The 23,897-nt window shown below is 46.1% G+C and overlaps 1 protein-coding gene across 3 annotated transcripts in view; it reads right to left on the bottom strand.

Moving 5' to 3' along the window:
• Nucleotides 1-23,897, bottom strand: part of CFAP46 (cilia and flagella associated protein 46) — a 2,698,259-nt gene that overhangs the window by 1,158,647 nt on the left and 1,515,715 nt on the right. For all 3 annotated transcript variants that reach the window (XM_069611407.1, XM_069611408.1, XM_069611409.1), the window contains exon 37: nucleotides 6,242-6,388. In XM_069611407.1, coding sequence (XP_069467508.1) covers nucleotides 6,242-6,388 — 147 coding nt within the window. The remainder of the gene's footprint in view (nucleotides 1-6,241; nucleotides 6,389-23,897) is intronic.

The following is a 23,897-nucleotide window of genomic DNA, read 5'->3' as shown; positions in this document are numbered from 1 at the left end:
GGGATCACAGGGAACCTTTTTTTTTTTTTTAGACAAAGCAAAGCATATCTCAAAAATGCAAACATGCCTGGAAAAACATACCACACTAGTTTTAGCAAAATTTAAATAAATACGGATACCCATTGAGTAATTTATTGAGCTGCACCACCCACTGAAATGCTATGAAAAAATGTAAAATAACACCTACTGTGATAAATCTGGACAATTCGTCCCCTCTCAACTCCTTTCAGGCTCGGGAGGTGAGTCCACTGCGCAAGACCCTCCCTAGGGGTCTGGGCAAGTGCAACCTCACTGGGAGTGACTCCCCTCTTGAGGCCAAGGAATCCCATTCCGGAGCGGAACTCAAGTCCAAACCACCTTGTCTGCATTTATGGAGACTTTAATAACTCCTATAAAGACTATATTCCACAAGGATCCTTATTTACTTTGAATGGCAACAGGTAATGCTGAACACAGCCTGAATGCCATGGTCAACGAAGGGGGACACCCTATCATGCATTCCTGTGAAATGTATAAGAGGAGAACAGATTGTGACTGGAAGGGAGACTCCTACAGAGGGAGGAGAATGGCTACATAGAGACGAGCTTCTGCAGCATTGACTTCCTGGAGGCACGGAGCCATGCTAGGCCGTGGAGACAGTGGCAAAGAGGGGGGCAAGGGAAATGGTAGCTGAATGCCTGAAGGTCGGCGTTCTACCTGACAGAGGAACCTAAGTCGGGAACACAGCAGAGATGGAAACACCCTGTCTCGTCTGGTGGCGCGACCCCAAAGGAATGGTGGTGGGCCGGTGAGCTGAGGACTGACGCTGAGACAAGAACGTATATGGGAGCCCTGGTCCCTGAGGTCCCCACAAGTCTGATCGCAGTTACTGAGACAAGTAGCCAAGGGGAAAGCCGATGAGGTTACGAGAGCCTGAGAAACTCAACTGACAACATACCGCTACAAGGTACGAACATTGTAAATAACGGCTGTAAGAGCTATCAAGGTTACGGCAATCTGAGAATCCTGAGTGTGCAAACACCCTACGCAAGTAAGATTGAGAGAGATATGAACATTGTGATTAACAGTTGGGAAAGCTTTCAAGGCTACGGGAGCCTGAGAATCCAGAGTGGGCAAACAGCTTATAAAAGGGGGACTGAGAGTGATACGAACATTGTGAACAATGGCTAGGTAAGCTATCATGGTTACAGGAACCTGAGAAACCCAAGTGTACCGATACTCTACAAAAGGGGGAAAGACTGACAAATTACGGTGGCCAGCTGCCCTATGCGAAATAACTTGGCCGAAAGAAAAACAACCTGTCAGAGGATTACAGGACTTTTGGGGAGTCCCAACGACTCAAAGGTGGAAGTGTTTTAATCCCAAGCAATCCTGGAGTAATGGAATTGTTCGCACTAAGACTGTCTTCTTTTGTTGAAAGGAGAGAGTGAAATCCATAACTTGATATAACTTGATATAACGACGGGGAATGGTATCCTGCTGTGTAAAAGGAATTTTGAAGACTGAGAACAAGTCAAGTATAAGGTGGACCAGGCAGAAGCCCTACTGACACTGTTGTACAAAGCCTCCCCTTTTCCTATTTTTAGTTGGGTGTGTTAGGTCCAGTCAGTTGAATAGAATTTGGACCTAAGAGCTTCATTTCAGACTTTAACGTGCACCCTTAGCTTTTGTTTTGCTAAGTAAGGAACTGCCCTCATAGCGATAGTGCTAATTAGGCATTTTGATCCTTTTATTTTAATAAAACTGATTACAAATTTCACCTAACCATCCAAGACATTCTTCTGGTTCACCACACATTTGATTGCCAATTTCCAGAGATACTTTCAGTCTACAGTGTTGTAGAAAAACATGGTGGTGAAATTGTATCACTACATGTGCCAGAGTGAGAGGCTTGAACTTGTCAGGGGGGAAACAGGATCCCTGTCCAGTCTGAGAGGAGGACTACCGGGGTGTATGCCAGAGCCAGTCCGATCCCAGTGGTGATTTGAGGGAGTTGGGAGGGTACCAATCCATTAGCCCTGTAAACTCTGAAATTGCCTTGAATATGAAGACCAATACCACTTTCAATCACCCAATGCCATGCACTCTCCATTCTCTTTACTTTATTTCAGGACTTCCAAGACCAGCATGCACCGTCAGACGGCTGAACCCAGAAGACCGCTAGAGAGAGCTGTACTGACACCCATACCAAGCCTGCCATTCTTGCGCCTGTCATCAAACGGAAGCGTTACTTGCTGTAGCATAGATTTAGCATAACACCGACCTGACATCCAGCGGAGAAAAAATTACAGACTGTTAGAATTACTGTGTGCCAAAAAGGAGTGGGGCTAAATGGGTTTATTTAGCTTGCAATACAATGGCTTAACCCCAGGGGAAAAGGCAGCACTAGATTGGGCCCCAAAGTCATGTGGAACATGGACCCAATATGGGGAGAAGGGAAGTTAAATGCAGGAAGCCACAGTATGAAAGACCCATGAGAGTCAACATGAGTGAGGGGTGTTTGCTGAAGTCAGGAGGTACAGAGGTTGAAAATGGAAGTTGTAGCTGGGTATCAAAGGGTCTGTGGAGGAGTTGGATCAGTGCGCAGGTGAGGTTCTGTGTGTGAGAGTGGTACCCAGTAGAGAGAGTGAAGCTGTGTTTGTGAGTATATGTGAGAGTGAGTGGTGGTGGAGTGGGATGCAAAAGGTAGAAGAAGGGTAGAGGGAGAGTGTACAGGGTGAAGGATGGCATAGAGATTTGAAGTGAGAGGTAGGTGGGTGGTAGAGAAAGGGGCGAGAGAGATAATGAGAGAGAGAAGGGAGCAGCATAACTTATAGAGTGGACATTTGGAGGGTGGAGAGCGTGGTAGGTGAAGGAGAGAAGTGCTATGAGTATGGGGGAGGGGGGTATGAGGAGATCATAGCAACAGAGGAAAGAGGCAGGAGTAGAGAGAGAGAGAGAGTGAAAAGAGAATGGAAGAGAGGGAGAGTATGAGGATTTCAGAGGAGAAATGTGATGAGAACGAGAGGAGAAAAGTAGCCGGGAGAGGAGGGAACACCAGATGGAGGAGAAGATGGGAGAGTAGGAGGGCTAAAGATGAGAGAGGGAGTAAGATGTGAAGAATCCAATAGAGTTATCACAGATTCCCCAGTGGTGACCTACTCCCATGTGTCCAGGGAAAGGTAGCCGCTCACAGATCCTGACTCTGGGAGAGGCTATATGAGGGAGGATCACATTGGTGGAGACAACTAACTGGGAATACCATGGCTCCATTGGATGAGGTGCAGTATCCACTGTTTACCCATAGTGAAAACCCCTTCTGCCCAATACCCTGATGGCCTATTTTCATGTCTCTGTTCCCCATTCCAGGGAAGGAAGGGAAACGTTTTTCTACACTCTTTTTGCCAAGCTCCCATCCATGACACAAGGGATAAAAGCTCCAAGAGAACCTTTTTATTGTTCTAATTTTCCTTCAAGAACTTGTCATGTGAAATCATTAAAATAAACCTCCAAAATACCGTACATCAAATAACATCTATGGACTTTGATTCCCATAACCACCTAAGTACTGCAACGAGGAGGACGAGAGCATTGATGCAAACCTCTAAGAGCCTCAAACTCATTGAACGAACTAGTTGCTTGGGAAAAGCACAGGTACATGGGACCTTTAGAAAATGGCAAATGGATTGTCAGCAGCGGCACAGGGGAAGATGTTGGATCTTCGGGAGAGGCAGGAGAATGCTGGGGACACAAGCCGGTATGGCGAGGAAGAGAGGCTCGACCACAGAAAATGGAAACCACGCTGGCTCAGTGGAAAGGTCCGTGGAGATGCCAGGAGTCGAGAGGGGATTCCTGGGCACTATGCAGCTCACAGAGACAGTGTTGCCCCTACCAGAGCCTGACCAGAATCAGGCATGCAGAAGTGAAGCCTCACAGAAAGCCAGAGAGATGTTAGAAGAACCTGAGGTTTCTAGAAAGCAGCAGAGGAACACTGTGTAAGCGCGAAAGTGACTGAAGACGCAGTGAAAAACTGGTGAGTCAGCCCAGAGCGGGGGGGGGCGACCACACCAACAAGAAACTGAATATTTTAAAGCTACAGAGGCAGGGAGAAGCAGAGCTGTGTTTACAAGTTAAAAGGACAGATAGCTGGTGTCTAGAAACATGAGGATGTCTACAGGAATCCTGCACTGAGCTGTGAAAGTGTAGACGCCAATAAAATTGAATTTGAATAAAAGGACAGAGCCAAACAAGACCCCAATAACATATGAGCATATGGATTGCAGACGTGGGTGAAGCCTAAAACAAATATACCAAGCAAAAGAGGGAATATGCAATTGTGGAAGTAAAGAGAAGCATTGAGTATGAGAGGGAAGTTCTGGCAAGAGAAGCACACTAGGCATTCGAAAGCATACAAGTGAAGTCCTGGCAAGAAGCATACCAGGCACGGGAAAAAAGACAAAGAAGTCCTGGCAGGAGAGTATACTAGGCACCTTGAAGTCTAACTGAAGTCCTGACAGAAGAGTACACCAGGCATTTATAAGTATCAGCGGAGACCTGTCAGGAGTGTACACCAGGCAGTTGGAAGAGACAGTGGGCCTCATTATAATGGTGGCGGTCAGGAAACAAGGGTGCCAGTAAACTCACTGACACCCTTGTTTCTGGACTGGCAAACTACAAGTCTGCCTGCCGGAGCCACTGTGCCTGACAGGTCTGACCCTGCCGGGCGCAGCCAGGTGCAGTGGCCACAGTAGGCAGACTTGTCATGGGAACACCGGCACCATTGCTAACAGTGCCAGTGCTGCCGTGTCCCCACGCCCATGGAGCCGCATAGTAGTCTATTGGAATGGGGATTAACAAATGTACCAGTGCCTGACTTCCCAGCCGCTGGACTTGTAGTAGCCCGGTGGCACCGGGAAGTCAGGCCCCAGTAAATTATTACAGGTCCAGCGGCAACCCGCTCGTAACACCGGTAAGGTTACCGCCAGACCGGTAATGAGAACCTGTATGTTTGAACCAACAGGAAACTTGTGTTAAAGAAAGACTATTAAAGACAAAGGGCCTTATTACGAGTGTGCCGGTCCGGTAACAATGGTGCCGGTAAGCCTACCGGCACTGTTGTTACCGGATGGGCACCGCCAGAGTCTGCTGGTGGCTGCTGTCCCGCACGCCAGGTGTAACCTGGCGGGCGGGACGGCAGCCGCTCGCAGACTTTCACGGAAGCACCGGCACAGCTATTAACAGTGCCAGTGCTTCCGTCATCCCCATTCCAATTGAGTCCTATGGGACTCAAATGGGAATGGGGATTAACATTGTTCCGGCGCCTGACTTCCAGGAACACCGGGGTCATAATTCCCCATGTGTTTCTGTGAAGGCAGGTGCTGGAAAAATACATGAGTATGGTGGCAGCCTGCCAGTTTTACCGGCACAGCTACTGCCGGACTCCTAATGGGGCCGAAAGTTCCTTTTTACCTAACAGGAGCATTGTGGGACAAGATAAGACACAAGGTAATGTTAGACAAAAAGACATTGTTCAAACATTGAAGAACCTATGGGAAGTGAGTAACCCTCTGGAATCAAGGTTTTTCCACCTTGAAGATCATTAAGTTCTTTTTTTATGAACACTTTATTTTTACAATATCAGGTTGAAGACATTTCCCTTATAACTTTGTTGTTTTGTTTATTGTGCGAGGGTCACGATAGGACGCTGGGCCCCAAGGACGACTTGTGATTTCTGGCATGCTGACACAGGTAGTTCCTTAGTTTTCGGTTTTCAGTTAGGGAATTCATTTTAGGGCAGGCTCAGAGAGGCATTTCCCCAACCATATCATATAAAAGTCTTTAACCAAAAACATGACAATTTTGTGTCCGGCTTTCATTTCTGACCCCTCACAAAGAGGAAAAAAGGGAGTACTCATGCTGACCTTTGAGGGTGAGGGGGTGGAAGCCTGGGGTGGAGGATACCCACGGAAACAACAGTATTAACCATCTATCTAGTTGACGTCTGGAATCTCTAATGGTTATGTCTGACATCTCAAAGTGTCATTATTGAAGTCTTGTCAACAAAAACCCTTGAAACATCTATCAGGCTCTTGCTCTCAGGAATCACACTTCGAAGCAACACACTGAAAGTATCGGTTGAGTCTAGTATCCCTATTGGAACACCTAAAAGTAAATCTTGAACTTGCCGATTTGTTTTGCTCGTATTGTATTTTTGCAAGCATTTTTTTACACGCCAAAATGCACATTATTCTGTAATTTATACCCGAGTAGCTTTATGTGCTTCTGAAAGAAGAAGTCGAGCAGGTTGATATAATCCACGTTGTATCAATATGTCGCTTTTTTCCATCCACAAATATGGCAGAGACAGTCCACTTAGTCCTTTTCCAGTAGTGGAATCTAACTCCAAAATCTGTTAAACATTGAATATAAAAAATAAAGTCATTATTTAGATCCTGTTGTAATTCAACAAAATGCAACAACTAAGATATCATTGGGACCAGTTAGCAATGTCTTCCCTTTATTACATTTATGAGAATAGCGGAGAGGGAGCATCGTTGTCTGTTTCTGTCTGTGTATACAGCACTTTGTATAACGCACTAATGCCAAAGTGCTGTACACGCATGAAGTAAAAAAGGTACAATTTTGCACAGAAGCGGCAGAACATGACACTTAAACAAAGTCTACAGTAGATGAAAACGTTATATGAAGGAATCTGTACCAGGAGAGAGCTGCATAGAGGTGAAGGGCATTTCATAGTTCAGGAGAAAGAAAGTCACAAAGAATAGAAAATGGATGATGTGCATGACAGAGGAGGAATGATCAAGCGATATTGAGAGGCAGTTCGGAAAGAACATGAGGGTACACCAGTGAGATCATTTAGGTGTTTCCCGTGAAAGAACCGGCTAGTCCTGCTTTCCCTTTGGTACCCCTGGAATGCCCATTTGACTCATGCCTGTGCAAGGGACAGAAAACATACAGGTCTCATGTATCAAGTGTTTTTACTCTGAAGCATGAGACTGCATAAGGCGACGGTCGACAGGCATAATTTCCACAGTCTCCAAATGCTTTTGTAGTTAAACTTCACTGAAGTATACCTCCCCAGAGAAAGTAATAAAACACACACTTCAATTCTGCTCACTTCACAAGCCTTCTGAAAGGTGCTGGTAAAGCCTTATCACCCAGCTATTAAGTTCTTGCAGTCCCTTTTTTATCCAACTACTGTACTTTTGATGTGTGTGATGAAGATTTATTTTTTTCATTTTAATGGTTTTTATTGTTCAAGATACTGACATAAATTATACATGTGTTAGCAAGTTACAGACTTTGAGTGAACCAGGTAACAATAAAGAATGAACAGGGTAAATGATCTTAAACTGGATTGTGATTTCTATTCAAGGCATGCATTGGTCTGATTTAACTAATTGTACCAATTTAAACAAGGGTGGATTAGAAGTTATATATAGAACTGATTCAACATGGAGAATTATAAAGCAAGTCTGCAAAGAGTAACTGATATGGAGATAAGAATATGAATATAGGGAAACGTACTAGGAGACATACAGGAGACATACAGGAAACAGGTGGGAAAAGGATGAGGGGGAGAATGGGTATCAAATTCTTTCATAAAACTGATCTATTCATTTTAGTAATAGCATATAACAAGTATATGAATACACGTATAGTCATCAGGATAATGCAGTATATGTGAGGAAATATGTTCATGAGCCATGAGCAGTTGCATTGAAACAGTTAAGATAACAGGTGAAATAGTACCATTTAGCATTGTATTTAGGAATTGTACTTTGATTGTTAGCCATGCACATTTCTAATTTATGAGTGTGACAAATAGTATTCCACCATACTTTAGTAGAAAGCAAGCTGAAGTCTTTCCAGTTAGCCGTTATGCATTTTAAGGCTATGCAAATAAATAAATCATATAATCTGGCTGAGTCAGGTGGAATGTATGTTGTAATAGCCAGGCTTCCTAAAAATATATTCACAGAAGAGAACTGAACATCTACATAGAAGATACTCTTAATAAGCTTCCAGATATTATGCCAAAATTTGACAATAAATGAACACTCAAAGAACATATGCATATATGTGGCGGGAGAAAGTCGACATGACTAACATTTAGCATTATAATTCGGGTTAGCTTTAGCTAATTTAGCCAGAGTAATGAATGCTCTATGAATAAAGAAGTAATAGTGTTGTGTAATATTTGCAGACACCGATAATTGTTTAGTTTTAGAAAACAGTCGGAGCCATATGTGATCTTCAAACATATAACTCAAGTCAAGTTCCCATTTCAGACGGATTGGGCAAACAAAGAATGTTGAGGTGAGCAAGATATATAATTTTGAGGCTCTAACCTCGCCAGTCATGGTAAGATGCAATAATCTGAGGGCGTCTGGAGTCAGAGACTCATAAGAAAAGTGACCGAGTGCGTCAAGACAAGAGTTGATTAATTTATTGTAAAACTGGAAATCTGTCTTGGGTATGGAAAATATAGTAGAGAATTGCTGAAAGGGGAGAATAGAAGGACTGTCTATAATATGTTGGATGAATCTAATTCCTTTATTAATCCATATTTTACGATTGAGGGTCTTTTTGTTTATTACTATATTCTTATTATGCCATAGTAACAGGGAAAGATACTTATTAGGAGTTTTAGTATGGGGGAAGAGATATGTTTGTAGGGCTAACACGGATGCTTTAATAGGTTCCAAGATGTCTTTTGAGGTATGTTTAAAAATGTAAATATAATCAGTAATGTTGTGTGGATGAACTGTGTGTTTTTCTAATGTACACCATGTCGGGGTGTCAACAAATTCTGGATCTGTGTACCAATGACGAGATTGTTTTATTAGAAATGCAGAGTGGTATAACTTCAGGGAATCTAACTCCTGCCAATTCATAGGGTGCTTTACGTTTAGTTAGCACAATTCTTTTACTTTTTCCTGCTCCCCAAAGAAAATTTAGTAGTATGGAATAAATAGATTTGAAAAAAGGAAAGGGATAATGGAACGGAGAGAAGCTGAAGATAATATAAAACTATGGGAGTTAGCATCATTTTAATTGTATCTAAACGCCACCACCAGGAAAGGTAGAGGGGAGACAATTTGGATGTGAGGTCCTTAAGAGTATCCAGTAATGTTTTAGTGTTGGGCTTGATGGTTTCTTGGATTGTGGGGGCAAAACGAAGTCCGAAATATTTGATGGAACCACTGCACCATTTAAGATCAAAAGTGTCAATGTCATGCTTGAGACAGTATGGATTTAAGGTCATAATTTCTGATTTCTGTCTATTAAGTTTGTATACTGATACATGACCAAACTGAGATAGAGCATCCAAGAGATTAGGAATATGAAGTTTGGGATTTTTGATTAAGATAAGAATATTTTCAGCTATGCAGCTATTTTAGTAATTGAGGTACCTAATTGAATTCCCGGGATATTCTTATTAGATCTTATTAGTTCTAGTAGCGGTTCAAGTGAGAGGATATAAAGCAATGGAGAAAAGGGGCAGCCCTGCCGCGTGCCTCTGAGCAAGGGAAAGAATGAGGATGTTTGACCATTTAAGTAGATAGCGGATTTGGGGGCTGAATAGAGGAGTTTAACAAGAGAGATACATTTTTCACCACCACCGTGCCAGCGTAGGGTGTGGAACATAAAATTTCAATCAACACGATCAAAAGCTTTCTCTGCGTCTAATGCAATGTCAGAGTATCCTTGATTGTCTTTTTTGTATCTTTGGCTGCTGGGTTAATAGCATTAAGTAGAAGTCTGGCATTAGAAGATATGTTACTTCCTTTTACATACCCAGTTTGATCTGCTTTGACCAGATTTGGGAGTAAGGATTCAATTCTTTTGGCTAGTATCTCAGCAAAAATGTTGCTTTCTATGTTGATAAGGGAAATGGGTCGATAATTACTGGGAAGGGTAGGGTCTTTATCAGGTTTGGGGAAGATGATAAGTAAAGCTTCTGAGAAGGAACCCCAGGAAGATTTTTGTTATATAAAGTATGAAAAAAGTGTTTTAAATTTTGGGATTAATACTTGAGATACATTGGTGTAGAATTTGGTGGATAGTCCATCGGGGCCAGGTGCCTTGCCTTTACCAAGGCTATGGATAGCTTTAGTGATTTCTAAGGAGGTAATCTCGTTTTCTAGTTGAGACAGGTCTAATCTTGGATATGAGGTGCGACTAATATTATTCAGAAAGGTATCTATATTATATTAGGGAATAACTTTCTGGAGTATTGAGATCAGTATAACATTTTCTAAAGCATTCAAGTATTTCATCAGAACGATGATGAGATATGCCTTGAGTGACTTTGATGTGAGAAATCTGTGTTTTTTCTTTTTTGGTTTTTAAATAAGAAGGAAGCATTTTGCCTGCTTTATTAGACATTTGACATATCTTTGTTTTGTATTTGAGTATGGTTCCCGCTGCAAGCTCTGTAATGTCTTTATTGATTTCAAAGTGTATTTTAATTACTTGTCGTAAGTTTGTTGAATTAGTGTCAACATAGTAGCGCTGCTATGCCAGTGTGAGTTTAGAATAAAGGTCATCTAGGTGATTTTTCCTGAGTTTTTTATTCAAACCTGAAAGGGCCTTTATGTGACCTCTTAATGCTGCTTTGAATGCGTCCCAATTGTTAACAACAGAGGTATCACAGTCTTGATTGTTATTGAAATATTGCTGAATGAAAGCTTGAACGGATTGAATAAACTATGAATCATTTAATAGGAAGTTGTTAAGTTTCCATCTGGTAGCAACTTTGTTCACTTCTGTGAGGCAAAAAGATGTGATAACCGGTGTGTGGTCTGATATGATGATATTAGAGATTTTAGAATCAAAAATGGATCCAGAGATGATTTTAGTTGCAAAAATATAGTCAAGGCGTGATAATGTATTCTGTGGAGGGCAATGGAAGGTATAATCCAATTGTGTGGGATGAGATAACCTCCATGTGTCAATTAATCCCATCTCTGCTAGGCAGTTAAAGGATGTATGCGTTTTTATGCGTTTTATTCGGTTTAAACATGCAGCTGGATTTACGGTCTAAAAAAGGATCTAGGACTTGATTGACATCGCTGCACATAATCAAATTGGTAAAGTTATTTTTAAGTATCATTTGTTTTATAGCAGTCCAAAGGGGGGGGGGGATCTGGTAGTGTGGGCCCATAGACGTTTAAAATGTATACTTGTGTGGAAGCAATTAAAAGCTTTACCCAAACCCATCTACCATTGATGTCAGCGTCTCGGGCAAGAATTTTGAAGGGTTGTTTTTTGCTAATTAATATAGCAACTCCATTTTTCTTGGAAATAGCAGGACTGGAGATAACTTCCTTGACCCAGAGAGACTTAAGTTTCATTGCTCTTTGTAGGCTAAATGTGTTTCTTGTAGGCAAGCCACTGTTGGTTTAAATTTGTTCAAATGAGATATAACTTTACATCTTTTGATGGGATTTTTACATCCTTTGATGTTTCATGTTATGCACTTAAAGGTCATTTAATCAGAAACATATTGATAAACATGCAAGCTATAGCTGTAGTGCGATAATAGAAACATATCTTTAGTCATGTGGTTTAAATCATATATACCCAAATAGTTGTACATGAGGATAGAACATTGGGGGTTAGATAGGGGAGGAAGGTGTCTGATCCAACATTGAGGGGATTCGGACAATGTGATACAAGTGGTTTTAGAGATCAAACAGGACATAGGAGAAAGATCAGGGAAGAAAGATATGCAGGGGCAAGGTAACGCCAACTGGGTCGCCAAAAGGAAAAGAGCGACCATCAGTGGAAGAGGGACACCAAAAGAGCGCCCGCCCGCTTAATTAATGTAACTGGATAATGACTGCATTAGGTAAATAATAAAAAGAAAATATAAGTTGAGAAGGCTGGGTTTTAAGTAGTAAATGATGTTGAGGCCAATACAGGAGAGGAGGTGTCCATACCGTCATTTTTAATGGTTTGTATGAAGGACTTCAAATCTGCTGGATCATCAAAAACTGCTGTACGCCCCTCATGTGTTACTTTAAAGGAGCATGGGTGGAATAAACCATAGCAGATATTTAGTTGTTTTAGAGCAGGACGGAATGATAGAAAAACTTTTCATCCTGTGAAATAAATAACTTGCTGCAATGCCAAATGAGAGATTTACGTTGTTTTGCTGTAGAGATAATAAGTTGTAGTTGAGAGAATTCCAAAAGGTAAAATATAAGTGTCGCTGGCATCGGATGAGAAGTGGAAGAGACAAGAGGTTGTCCAATTCTATGGGCCCGTTGTATATAAAATGCAGTTTCCAAGGGCAAATGTAGGATGGCTGGTAAGAATTTTTGTAGGAAGACAATTGGGTTGGATCCTTCAACTCCCTCTGGTAAGCCTGAAATGCGTAGGTTATTGCGCCCTCTGCGATTTTCCAAATCTTCATTATGTTTTTGAAGTTCTTTAATAGATTTTTCTAATTACGCAACCTTAGGGGATATGTCTTCAAGATCGCCAACTCTTTTCTCCACCTCATCCACCACTCTGTTGTTGATTCCCATCCACCTTTCATCTAATTGCTGTAGTTTAGTGTTTGTGGTTTCTATGAAGGATTTAAGAGCCTTAATTTCTGCAAAAATGGCTTCAATAGCAGGATCTGAGATACCTAGTGGAGGTGGTGAGTCACTTTTAGGCCTTTTAAGATTTGTTGAAGAGGAGGAGGCATCTTTAGTAGAGGGAAACATTTTTTGGTTAGCTTTGTTGGAAGCCATAGTTAAACAATTGTTGATTGATGTTTGTTGTTAAGGCGTTTAGCTCTTTGTAGTTATTTTCTATAATGTCACGTAGTATACAATTATTACATCCATATTATTCTTCCAGTTTTACTCTTAGAGAAAGAGACCAAACTGGAAAAAACTGAGAATAATAAGGCATACACTACGGAAGCTTAAAAGTATGAAGAGATCCTGTAGGAATTTGCACTATCCTATAGTAATCCAAACACAGTTTTCCATAGCGGACTATAATAATGAGAGGAGCAAGCCAGAAGAGCGGAGGAGGTGTACAGGTTGGGTGTTAATAGTCCAATCTGTATATTCAGTAGAAAAAAATGTTCTGGCAACAAGACGTGCCAATTGTTATAATATTTAAAGGAGAAGGAGTGATTATGCAAAAGGAATTCAAAATATAATGCAGAGTGCTCTAATTTCAGTCGTATGTCTGTATTATTTTTCCACTTTTTCCTTTCTCTTGTCTTCCTATCTGCTGACGGTCTTGAAAGCTTATATCACCATTCCCTTTTTGCAGCCCCCTATCACTTTTCTCTCACCTTTAATACTTGTTAGAAATCTTCTTTCTTCTGTATTTCTTTATTTCTGTATTTGCAGTTAAAATGTTTGTTCGTTCATTATTTCCTAACTTTTCCTTTTTTTTCTTTTGTCCAGTAGGTGGCGAGTTGGTGTGGGGGAACCCGAATTCCAGGCCCGCGCCGGCGCGTCGCTTAATGCGCGACTCCGCACCTCTCCACACGAGGGGCGGCGCACGTTCAGAGGAGCTCTCGGAACATGTCCTGTGAGAGCGGCCCGCCACAGAAAGAGCAGTTCTCTGCGTCGGAGCCGAGCTGGAAACGCAGCGAGCCCTCTCGAGGTGATGGCGACGCGATGTGTACTTGATTCAATAATTATTTCAAAAATAATAAGACCTAACGCATTATAAATATTATATGAGGCAGAGCTGCACCTCTAATCGGCCATCTTTCCCCGGCGCTTAGCCACGCCCCCATGTGATGAACATTTAGAGGTTGATTTTTCTCTCATATTTTCATTATGACCGACACCAACTCAGGGCAATTGCTGAGCCATTGCATTTAGATAGTACTGCAAGTAGTAGATCACAGCTCCCTGTAACAAACATTAAAGCATGGGATGAATCATAAACTGAAGTACGCATTCACTGGCAACCTAAACATATCCATATATTAGGAAAGAAATTGCCCAGGGCATGCAAATTTGCTAACATATTAGTGTGAGAAATTTGAGGTTTTGCTTGGGTAATGATGGTACATAAGCAACAGGATATGTGGTGCTGTTGCTGTACCTTACTTCTGACGACTGTACTATACATTTTGTCAAGATGGATACATCAACAATGTAAGCGCTATCCTCTGGTATTGTTCCAGTCTGCAAGTCAAAACATGGCGTGCAATTTAACTTTGTAATACGAACATCTGGTATTGTAGTGCTCAGAAGTGACAGGAACAGGCTTAACATGCTATATAAAAACCAAATATTTTGCTGCGGTATTAACTAGTGTTGCACGTCATCACGGGGGCAATTGGTCCTGCACTGTGTAACAAGGACTGTAACCTGGCCATATCAAGATGGGACGTGAACCCCTCTTAGCTGGGTCGGGAGATACACAGAGAACCAGTGGGTTAGTCCCAAGGGCAGAATCACTTGAGAGGACCCCAACTCCTGTCTTATCAACTAGTGTGCGTATGTTTCTGTGCAGATCACCTTTTGCTCATGCTTTCCTTCAATATTAGATCATTTCCAGTGTATCTGTTTTTCGTAGACCTTTATCATTATCTAGTCGATAAACAAAGAAAACCCAGTCAAGTGGGAGACCAGATCCAATGCCACACATCTGTGAGTGAAAGTCACACAGAGAAAACGATCTCCAAAGACAAGCCGCAACATGCTTTCAGACGAGGAACTGTAGACATGCACTGTAGCAAGAGAAACTTTGCATGGCTACCGAAGGTCTCTGCCACACCGGTGCAAAGAAGCCAAAGACAACTACGGACAGAAAAGGGAGCAATACCCAACCTACCCCAGAGAACCTACTTCAGAGAGACCCAGAACCAGAACCCAGAACATGAACACAAACTCTTGCCTTCCCAAGCCACCATTTCCACTAGGTAATGGACCTGCATGAAAAAGTGGGCAGGGCTTAGGCTGCTACCTATGACTTATCAGTTCTCAGACACTCCCTGTGTGGGGAAAATGGGACAGAATGGCAAGGGGATCAATCACAGAAGGGGGAGAAGATTTTAAGCTTGACCAGACAGGAAGTGAGGGTTTATTCAGATGAGTTCAGAAGTGGAGGAAGGCCAAGAGGCCACAAGGAGAGAAAATAGAGGTGAACTGTGGAGGCGATTTGTGGAGCAGGTGAGGTATTGGCTAGACAGTGGAAATGGTACTGTAGTGCAAGTGTTCATGTTTGTGTGCTAAGTGCATAGGCAAGATAGTATAAGGAGTTATCGCAAGAAGGATGATTACTGGGTGGAAGAAGGGTTTACAAGTAGTTTGGAGGGTGCGGCCGTTGTGTGGAGAAGGGAGAAGTAGCGTGAAGGAGGGAGTAGTTGTAGCATGGAGAAGCAAGTAATAGTGCAAAGGAAGGAACAATAGTTGGGAGGGAGGAGTTTAAGTTTGGAGAAGGGAGTACTAGTGTGGAGGAAGAAGTAACATCAAAGTGTGGAGGTAGGACATATGAGAATTATGAATATCGAAGGGACAGAAGATTGGTGCGAGGAGTAAGACGGAGTGGAGAAGCCCTAAAAAGTAGGAAAGGAAGAGGAAAAATGGAGTGTGTTAGACGGGCCTGAATTAAACAGGGTATTTGAAAGGCACCAACCAGATTCCAGTTGGAACACTAACTGCTGTATAGTGTCCGGAGAGTTAGAAAGTCCCTTGGGAAATCCTAATGAGATAAGATGTTCAGCCATTAAGTCTTCATCTTTAGCAGAAGATGGAACTAGAAAGTAGGGGTCCATCTTCTGGATCTACTAACCAGGGACGCCTGGGCAATGCATGAGTTTCAAGACTAGATAAGGGAAAGAGAGACACCCAAAGGACTCATCACATCTGGGACTGGGAGTGATTCGTGAACGGTCTGTGACAACATGTGAGGTTCTGCCTTACATATGATGGCTATACTAGACATTAGCTGTCATTCAGTGGCATTTCTAAGACATTAGAGTCTGTGATTGTCATATGATGGCAGCACATGCACATGTGAGTTTATACCATACATATGGTGACTATACAAGGGACATGAGACATTAGATGGTATGTCGACGAACTTTGAGGCTGAACTTGGAATACAATGACATTAAGTAGACATGCAACACTGTAAATTGCAAACAGTGACTTTGCCAAGCATAGGAGGCACAAGATGGAATTTCTGAGGCATGTGAGGATCCACTTTGCATAGGACAGTGGGCCCTTACATATGGAGACCATGCCAGGGATATGGGACATTAGTAGTGATGAAGCACCATCTCTCACTAAGTAATTGGAGGCTGCACTTGGCATATCTGTCGCCAAAAAGCATGTGGCATCACTTCCTGTGATGTCAATAAGAGTTCAAGGACATATTTTTGTATTTATTTATGGTGTCATTTGTAGGGCGCGCAAAACCTTCAGGCATCAAGGCGTTAATTAAGCACCGGCAGAGGGAGAGAGGGGTGAAGAAAGGGAGGTAGTTAGTTGCAGCAGTACGAATCGGGCACATGGTTATTGGCAAGAATAAACTTCAACTGTTAAAAATGAGACCAGCACAGAGTCAATGGAAAATGCTAGTATTCAGTTGTTTTATTAAAGGCCAGCACAAAGTCTTAGCATGTTGGTGGGGATGCAGATTGTTCCACAGTCATGCAGCAATGACTGGGAAGCTGGAGCATCCCACTCTAGTGCAAAAACATCACTTCCTGTGCCAGTTCCCTTACCCTAGGCATTTTAATGAATTAATGTCCTTGGGAAGCACAGAAGGAAAGAAAAGGGTGGAGGCATATAGGAACAAGTGCACAAAGGCACGTTAAGACCAGTGTGACATGGGCATCAAGCTGGCCTTTTCAGGAGGGGTTGGGAACCTCTTGCACTCAGCCGGGTGCGGGACGCCTACCAAGGAGAGATCCAGAGCCAGTCCTACCACTGAGGTGGGCCGTGGCAGTTGAGAGGCTGCCCAATTCCCGCCCCTCCCATGCAAACATGTTTCTGTGCAGTCAATCTATAACTGAAGTCATGCCTCCATTACAAGATGCTTGCCAGTGCCCCTCTTTTCCTTTGAGAGACACATCCTCGACCAAGCAACAAAATAGAAGCAGCAGAAGGTGAATCCTAGTCCAGCGCTCCCTACAAAGATGAAATACAGCATACATCAACCCACATCAGTGAGCAGCCGCAGTGTGGCGTTGCCCCGTAAGGGCTGCGCACGCGGCGGCGTGACGTTGCACGTCGCCGCGTGCGGCTTAAATAAACGGGGCGTTCCCGGAAGCAATAGAGCGACCGGGGAGCCCGAACCTGACGGACGTGTGAGTGTGAGCTCTGTTGGGTTGGGGGTTCAGGGGCACGCCTGGGGGGCAAAGGACAGACCCCCAACAGTGGCGACGAGTGATGTCGGATGCCCGGGCCCGGCGGTGAAAGGCGTCCGGAATTTTTTCAAACCATCGGAACGTTCACGGACGTTTCGTTTCATGCCGTGGCTGCGGACCGCACACGCGGCTGGTGGCCATTTTGCATACGAGGCCGCAGAACTTCTCGGAGCTCCGGTTCGGACCGAGAAGGTGATCCGGGTCTAGTTTTTGGATTTTGTGGTTGCTGAGTGCATGACCTGCACGCCCATACCCAATTTGTGTGTTGTCATCAGATTTTGGGACTGTTACGTCGAGTGTAAGCCAGGATAAGGACTAATATGGTAGGGCCTGCTTAGTCTAGTTCATCCACGTGGCTCAATTTTTGGGACTTCTATACGGCAGTGCTTTGCTGCAAGGTGGCAACAAGGCACTTCCTCACCCCTTCATCATCAGGACACTCTTTTTGATCCTCTTCATTATCACGAGGTGGTGGCCGTTTTGGAAGTTCTTCGCGTGTTTGCACCAGGCTGGGTGTGGCACAGGGGTGCATCCTTCCGCATGGTGATGGTGGGAATCCGAGTTGCGGCCCCAGGTCTGGTAGTGGGGTGCCTGTGCGCTCAGTCCCATGTCCGACAGCGACCAGGACGGTGACACCGCGGATCCTGGGGAAGAATCTCAGGACGAAGGTCAGGCGGCCCAGCCTGCAGCTCTGCAACCGCTGCCACCGGGGAATCAGGGGCCTGCACCACAGGCATCACTAGGGGAACAGCCTGTCGCTCCACAAGGGCCCCCCATTATGGCTCAAGCTAGAGCCCAGGCGGCCCTGCAACCGATACCAGAATTCGACCCTACGGGCCCCCCGTCCAGTGTGGGGCCCCGATGGAAGAGGTGGGTGGCCCGCCTGGACATGTACTTCAGGGCTGCTCGAGTGGATGTCACTGACAGCATGGTAGCCACCATGCTGTACTCGGCGGGAGCCGCGGTTCAGGAGATCTTCGAGTCGCTGACTCCGGTGGACCAGACCTATGGTGAGGCGAAAGCGGCTCTCCTCGCACACTTCCTTCCACTTGCCAACGTGGACTTTGAGAGATTCGTGATGCTGTCGGCCAAGCAGAAGGATGATGAGACCCTGGACACGTTTTACGGCCGCCTACGCCGCCTTTCCCAAGGGTGCGCGCGGGTGGAGGCGGAGGACATGATACGGACAATGCTGATCCAAGCATGCTCCTCCGGCAAACTGAGGAGACAGGTCCTTATACTAGAACTGGGTCGATGTCACAAAGTGGCTGAGGCACGGGCAAACAAGATGGAAGCGGGTTCACGCTCGATCAAGGCCGAAGAGGTGTGCGCTGTGTGGCAGGGCGGCAGAGGAACAAGAAGGCCTGGTGGAGCCCCCCGAGACAGGGCAGGAAGATCGGGGGAGTCATGTCAGAAATGTGGCTATGACCTCCCCCACCCCACAGAGTGCCCAGCCGCAGGAAGAACATGTGGCCGATGTGGACTGCCGGATCACTTCTCAAGAGTGTGTAAGTCGGCTCTACCTGTCATGGTACCCAGAGGTCCTGCCCGAATCTGGACTCCGCGCCAAACCCGGCCATCCAATGTGGCCCAAGTGGATCAAGCGGAAGAGGAGGCTCAGGCAGAGGAGGCTGAAGTAGAGGAGGAGGAAAACATCTTCTTCGTCTCAAGCATGGGGATCCTGAAAGGCAAAAGCAGGAGACAGCCAAGGTGCGTGGTGGAGGTGAACCACTCGCCTGTTCCCGTGCTGGTGGACACAGGGGCATCGGTCAATGTTATGGCGAGGGGACATTATGACGCTCTTGACCCATTACCGAACCTGGCTGTGCCAAGAGCTCGCATCTTCGCCTTCGGTGGACTCGAGCCCATACTGCTGGACGGAGCGTTTTTGGCGAAGGTGGAGCATGAAGGCTCGAAGATCAGAGCCCGGTTCTATGTGACCCCCATAAGCAACAACACCCTGCTGAGCTGTGCGGCTGCGGAGGCACTCGGGATAGTGAGTTTTGCGTACTCAGTATACCTGGAAGATATCAACGATCTACTGGACAAGTACGCAGCCCTGTTCAACGGCATTGGGAGAATGACCGGTGATCCAGTCCGGCTACACATTGACGACTCAGTACAACCAATTGCCCTGAAACACCGGAGAGTTCCTTTTCATCTGAGGGAGCAAGTTGACAAAGAACTGGACAACCTGGTGGCCTTGGACATCATCGAGAAAGTGGAAGGCCCAACACCATGGGTGTCCCCCATTGTCGTGGCCAGGAAACCAAAGCAGCCGGACTCCGTTCGCATCTGTGTGGACATGAGGCTACCCAACAAGGCCATAAAAAGGGAGCGACACCTGACCCCGACCATCGATGACATAATTGCTGAGGTACAGGGGGCCAGATTCTTCTCCAAACTCGACCTCAGAGCAGGGTACCATCAAGTTGTCCTCCATCCGGAGTCCCGGTACATTACTACATTCACCACCCACCGGGGACTCTACAGGTACAAGAGGTTGAGCTTTGGGGTATCGTTGGCTGCCGAAGTGTTTCAAAACATTATCCGGGGTGCACTTGCTGATCTTGAAGGGGTACTCAACATCAGTGATGACATTTTGGTGTTTGCCAACACGGAGGTGATCCACCTGAAGCGCCTGGCCAAAACCTTCGAGAGACTACAGTCATTGGGCCTCACCCTCCATAGGGACAAGTGCGAATTCCTGCGCCCATCAATAGAATTCTTTGGGTTCGTGTTCAAGGAGGGAGGGGTGTCACCCGACCCGCGGAAGGTTCAGGACATAAAGAGTGCACAGCCCCCGGAATCCGTGTCGGAAGTGAGAAGTTTTCTGGGCATGGTGACCTACTGTGGTCGGTTCATCCAAAACCTGGCCTCGAGGTCTGAGCCGCTCAGAGCTCTTACCAAGAAAGAGACTGCCTGGCACTGGGGTCCACTGGAACAGTCGGCGTTCGAGGACATCAAGAGCGCCCTAACAACGGAAGACACCATGGCGTTCTTCGACCCGGCGCTACCCTCGTAGATCGTGGTCGACGCCAGTCCGTTTGGCCTGGGGGCGGTCCTGACCCAGGTGGACCGGGATGGAAACCTCCGGCCCGTAGCGTACGCCAGCAAGGCGCTCTCGGAAACGGAGCAGCGGTACTCCCAGATCGAGAGGGAGGCCCTGGCGGTCTTGTGGGGATGCCGACATTTTCGCCTCTATGTGCTGGGGCGCCCAGTGACTATGGTGCTTGAGTACGGGGTCACGCTGGTATACCGGCCAGGTGCCAACAATGCAGCGGACTTCCTTTCCCGTCATCCCGGAGTGCATCGGGGAGTGGCGGGAGACACCTGCGCAGAAGAAGCGGACGACCATGTCCGGATGGTGGTGGAGGGAGCAACACCAAATGCACTGCCCCTGTCGGAGCTGGAGGCTGCGGCGGCCGAGGATGGATGCTTCCAGATACTGAAGCAGTCGATGCAGAGCGGTTCCTGGAAGCTCGTCTTGGAAGCTCTCGCAGGGCGGACCCACGAGGCGAAGACTGCCCTTGAACAGCTGTGGAAGGTGAAAGATGAGCTGTCTTTCTCGGAGTCGGGGCTCCTGCTCCGGGGGGATCGCATAGTGGTCCCCCACCCCAAAGTGGGTGAGGTGATCGCTTTGGCCCTTCACGGACATCAGGGTGCTGCCAAGACGAAGGCGAGGCTGCGGATGAAGATCTGGTTCCCGGAGCTGGAGAAAAGGGTCGATGACTTTGTGGCAGCCTGTGTATGGTCCCAGGCAGCCTCCCCGGTGCAGAGGGAACCGGCTATCGAAGCAATGCCTCGAGGGACCAGGCCCTGGGAGGTCGTGCATGCGGACTTTGGGTCCAGGTCCGTGGGCACCCATTTTCTGGCCATAGTCGACGAGTACTCCCGGTACCCCGAAGTGGAGTTTGTGGAATCGGTGGCATTCGAGCATGTGGTAGTCGGCGTGGAAAAGATCTTTGAAACCCACGGATTTCCCCTAACGCTGTGCTCGGACAATGGCTCGCCATTTTAAAGCGAACGCTTCTCAGAGTTCCTGGCCAGCTGTGGAGTTCAACATCGAAATATATCCCCGCTGTGGCCTCGGGCCAACGGCGATGCAGAAAGACTGATGCGAACACTAAACAAGACATTTCAGATTGCGCAAGGACAAGGCCAGCCCCTCCAACGGGCATTGTATCAATTCCTGAGAGTGTATCGCACCACCCCACATGCGTCCACTGGTGTCGCCCCGGCGGAAGTGCTGTTCCGGCGATGCCCCTGGGGTCTACTGCCGGAAGTACAGGAGAGAGAACCCGGGATTATCAACGACCAGCAGGTTGAGGCCGACCGACTGGCCAGGATCAGCCAAGAGAACGTGCGCCGGGGCCTGCGGCCCCAGCGGCTGGAACCCGAGGATGAGGTGCTCATCCGGAACCGCCATCCTCACGGGAAGTTGTCCCTACCTTATGAACCATCGCCCCTGGATGTGGTCGCCGTGAAGGGGTCAATGGTGACGGCCTCCGATGGGCGAACGGCTGTCACCCGTAACGTCAGCTTCTTCAAGAAGCTGGGGGACTCGAGAACTGAACCCCCTCTGGACCCTGGTGTCGCCGAGATCCCTGAGGAAGATGGGCCCCCTCTCGGTGTCCCGGCCTCTCCGTGTCAGGAGGCTACTGTTGATGGACTGCCGGTGCCGGAGGTGAGCGGGAGGTACCCCCAGAGGACTGGGCGAGGGAAACCCGCTTACCTCAGTGAGTATGTGCTGGGACTGTTGGAGAGTCGTCCAGGGTGAGGGTGGCTGACATTAAAGGGGCCTGGGTCCAGGATGGGCAAGTTGTTTGTTGTGTGATATGTTGTGTTTAACTAATAACGTAATTGTGTGTCCTCCTGAAAAAGGAGGAGTGTGGCGTTGCCCCGTAAGGGCTGCGCACGCGGCGGCGTGACGTTGCACGTCGCCACGTGCGGCTTAAATAAACGGGGCGTTCCCGGAAGCGATAGAGCGACCGGGGAGCCCGAACCTGACGGACGTGTGAGTGTGAGCTCTGTTGGGTTGGGGGCTCACGGGCACGCCTGGGGGGCAAAGGACAGACCCCCAACACGCGGGAAGTGAACAGAGAAGAGGAGCTGCAACACCCAAGCACACCAACACCGCAAGCCCGTGGGATCAGCAATGTAGAGAGAGCGAACAACAAAGCAAAGCTGTGGCCTCCAGTGGCAGGTAGAGAGGCCACCCAGTGCTACTTTGGAATGCTGGCAAGTGGGTGCAAGGAATAGCAAACTCCATAAATCACCACAGACAATAGAGAAGAAACCACCCTCCATCCCTCATAGAACTTCAATGTGGGACATAGAGAATAAGGACCTAGAACATGAACTTGTGCATTCCCGGGGTGCCATTGCTGTTCTGTAGTGGACCTGCAGATAGAAAATGGGTGGAGCTTAACCAGCTTCTGCCTTTTTATTTCTGTAATCCACCCTAGGTGGGTAAGACAGGGCCTGACTGTCCAGTGAGAGGGGTTAGAAATGAGCAACGACATACGGTTGCTGTGTTCCTAATCAAATACATTTTTATTAAATAAAAATGGCTGGGAAAAATGCCTCCCTAATCCTATTCTAAAGAGGAACTTCCCTACCTAGAAACTAAAACAAAGGATCTACCTGCATCATGAGGCCAGTAACTGAAAGCCATCCTAGTGTCCAAAACAGCCTATCCTGACCCTCACACTTCTAAACAAACGACAAAAGGTGCAAGGAAATGGCTTTGACTTGATGTCAGAAAAAGGTGTGCAAATACCTAAAGTGTAAAAATGACTAACACAAATGTCCTCCAAGGTAGAGATCCTTGGATCCAGAGGATGGTCCACTACCCCTGGATTCTTAAACAGCATGACACAATGTCTTTTCAGCTAACAGTTCCTTTGTGTCTTCACTGGACTCACAAAGTTATTGTTCTGCCAAAAGGTTCTGTTCAAGCAAAAGGTTCTGTTCAAGCAAAATGTACTGTAACAATATTTCTGTACTTACTATTACCTGGTATACTCAATTGCCAGGAATCTTTATACAGTTTCCAAATGCCTTGTATACTCACCTGCCAGGGCTCTTTATGTATTACACAGTTCCTTCTCATACCACAATAGCATATACCATGTGCTCCATGGTATACCTCTTTCTGGTAATATTTTTACTCAAATGAACTTGCGCAAACAGCATTTCATGCTTCTGTATTGTCTTGGGGTTCACCTTTATACTTTGTCTTGTCGGCATACAAACATTCTTCTCATTGAATCTTGCCTTTTTACTTTGCCCTGACTGCATTCAAACAAACTTTGCCTTTGTATATTTTCTGCATCAAACATCGTCTTATTGGGTGTTAAATCTGTACTTTGCCTTGACTGCATTCAAACAAAGTGTATATTTTCTGCATTAACAATCTTGCACCATTCAATCACTTTGTGGTGTGGCTGTTGGAATGACCCAGGGTTGCCCAGCTGCTTTGGGCAGACTCACCAGCCTTTTACAGCATCCCAACGTTGCCTGCAGCCCTGCATTATGGTGTCTT

This window comes from Ambystoma mexicanum, chromosome 8 (assembly GCF_040938575.1).
Source record: "Ambystoma mexicanum isolate Mex_15411 chromosome 8, UKY_AmexF1_1, whole genome shotgun sequence".
NCBI lineage: Eukaryota > Metazoa > Chordata > Amphibia > Caudata > Ambystomatidae > Ambystoma > Ambystoma mexicanum.
Note: the sequence above shows the minus strand (reverse complement) of the source record. Positions and strands in the feature narration are given on the sequence as shown.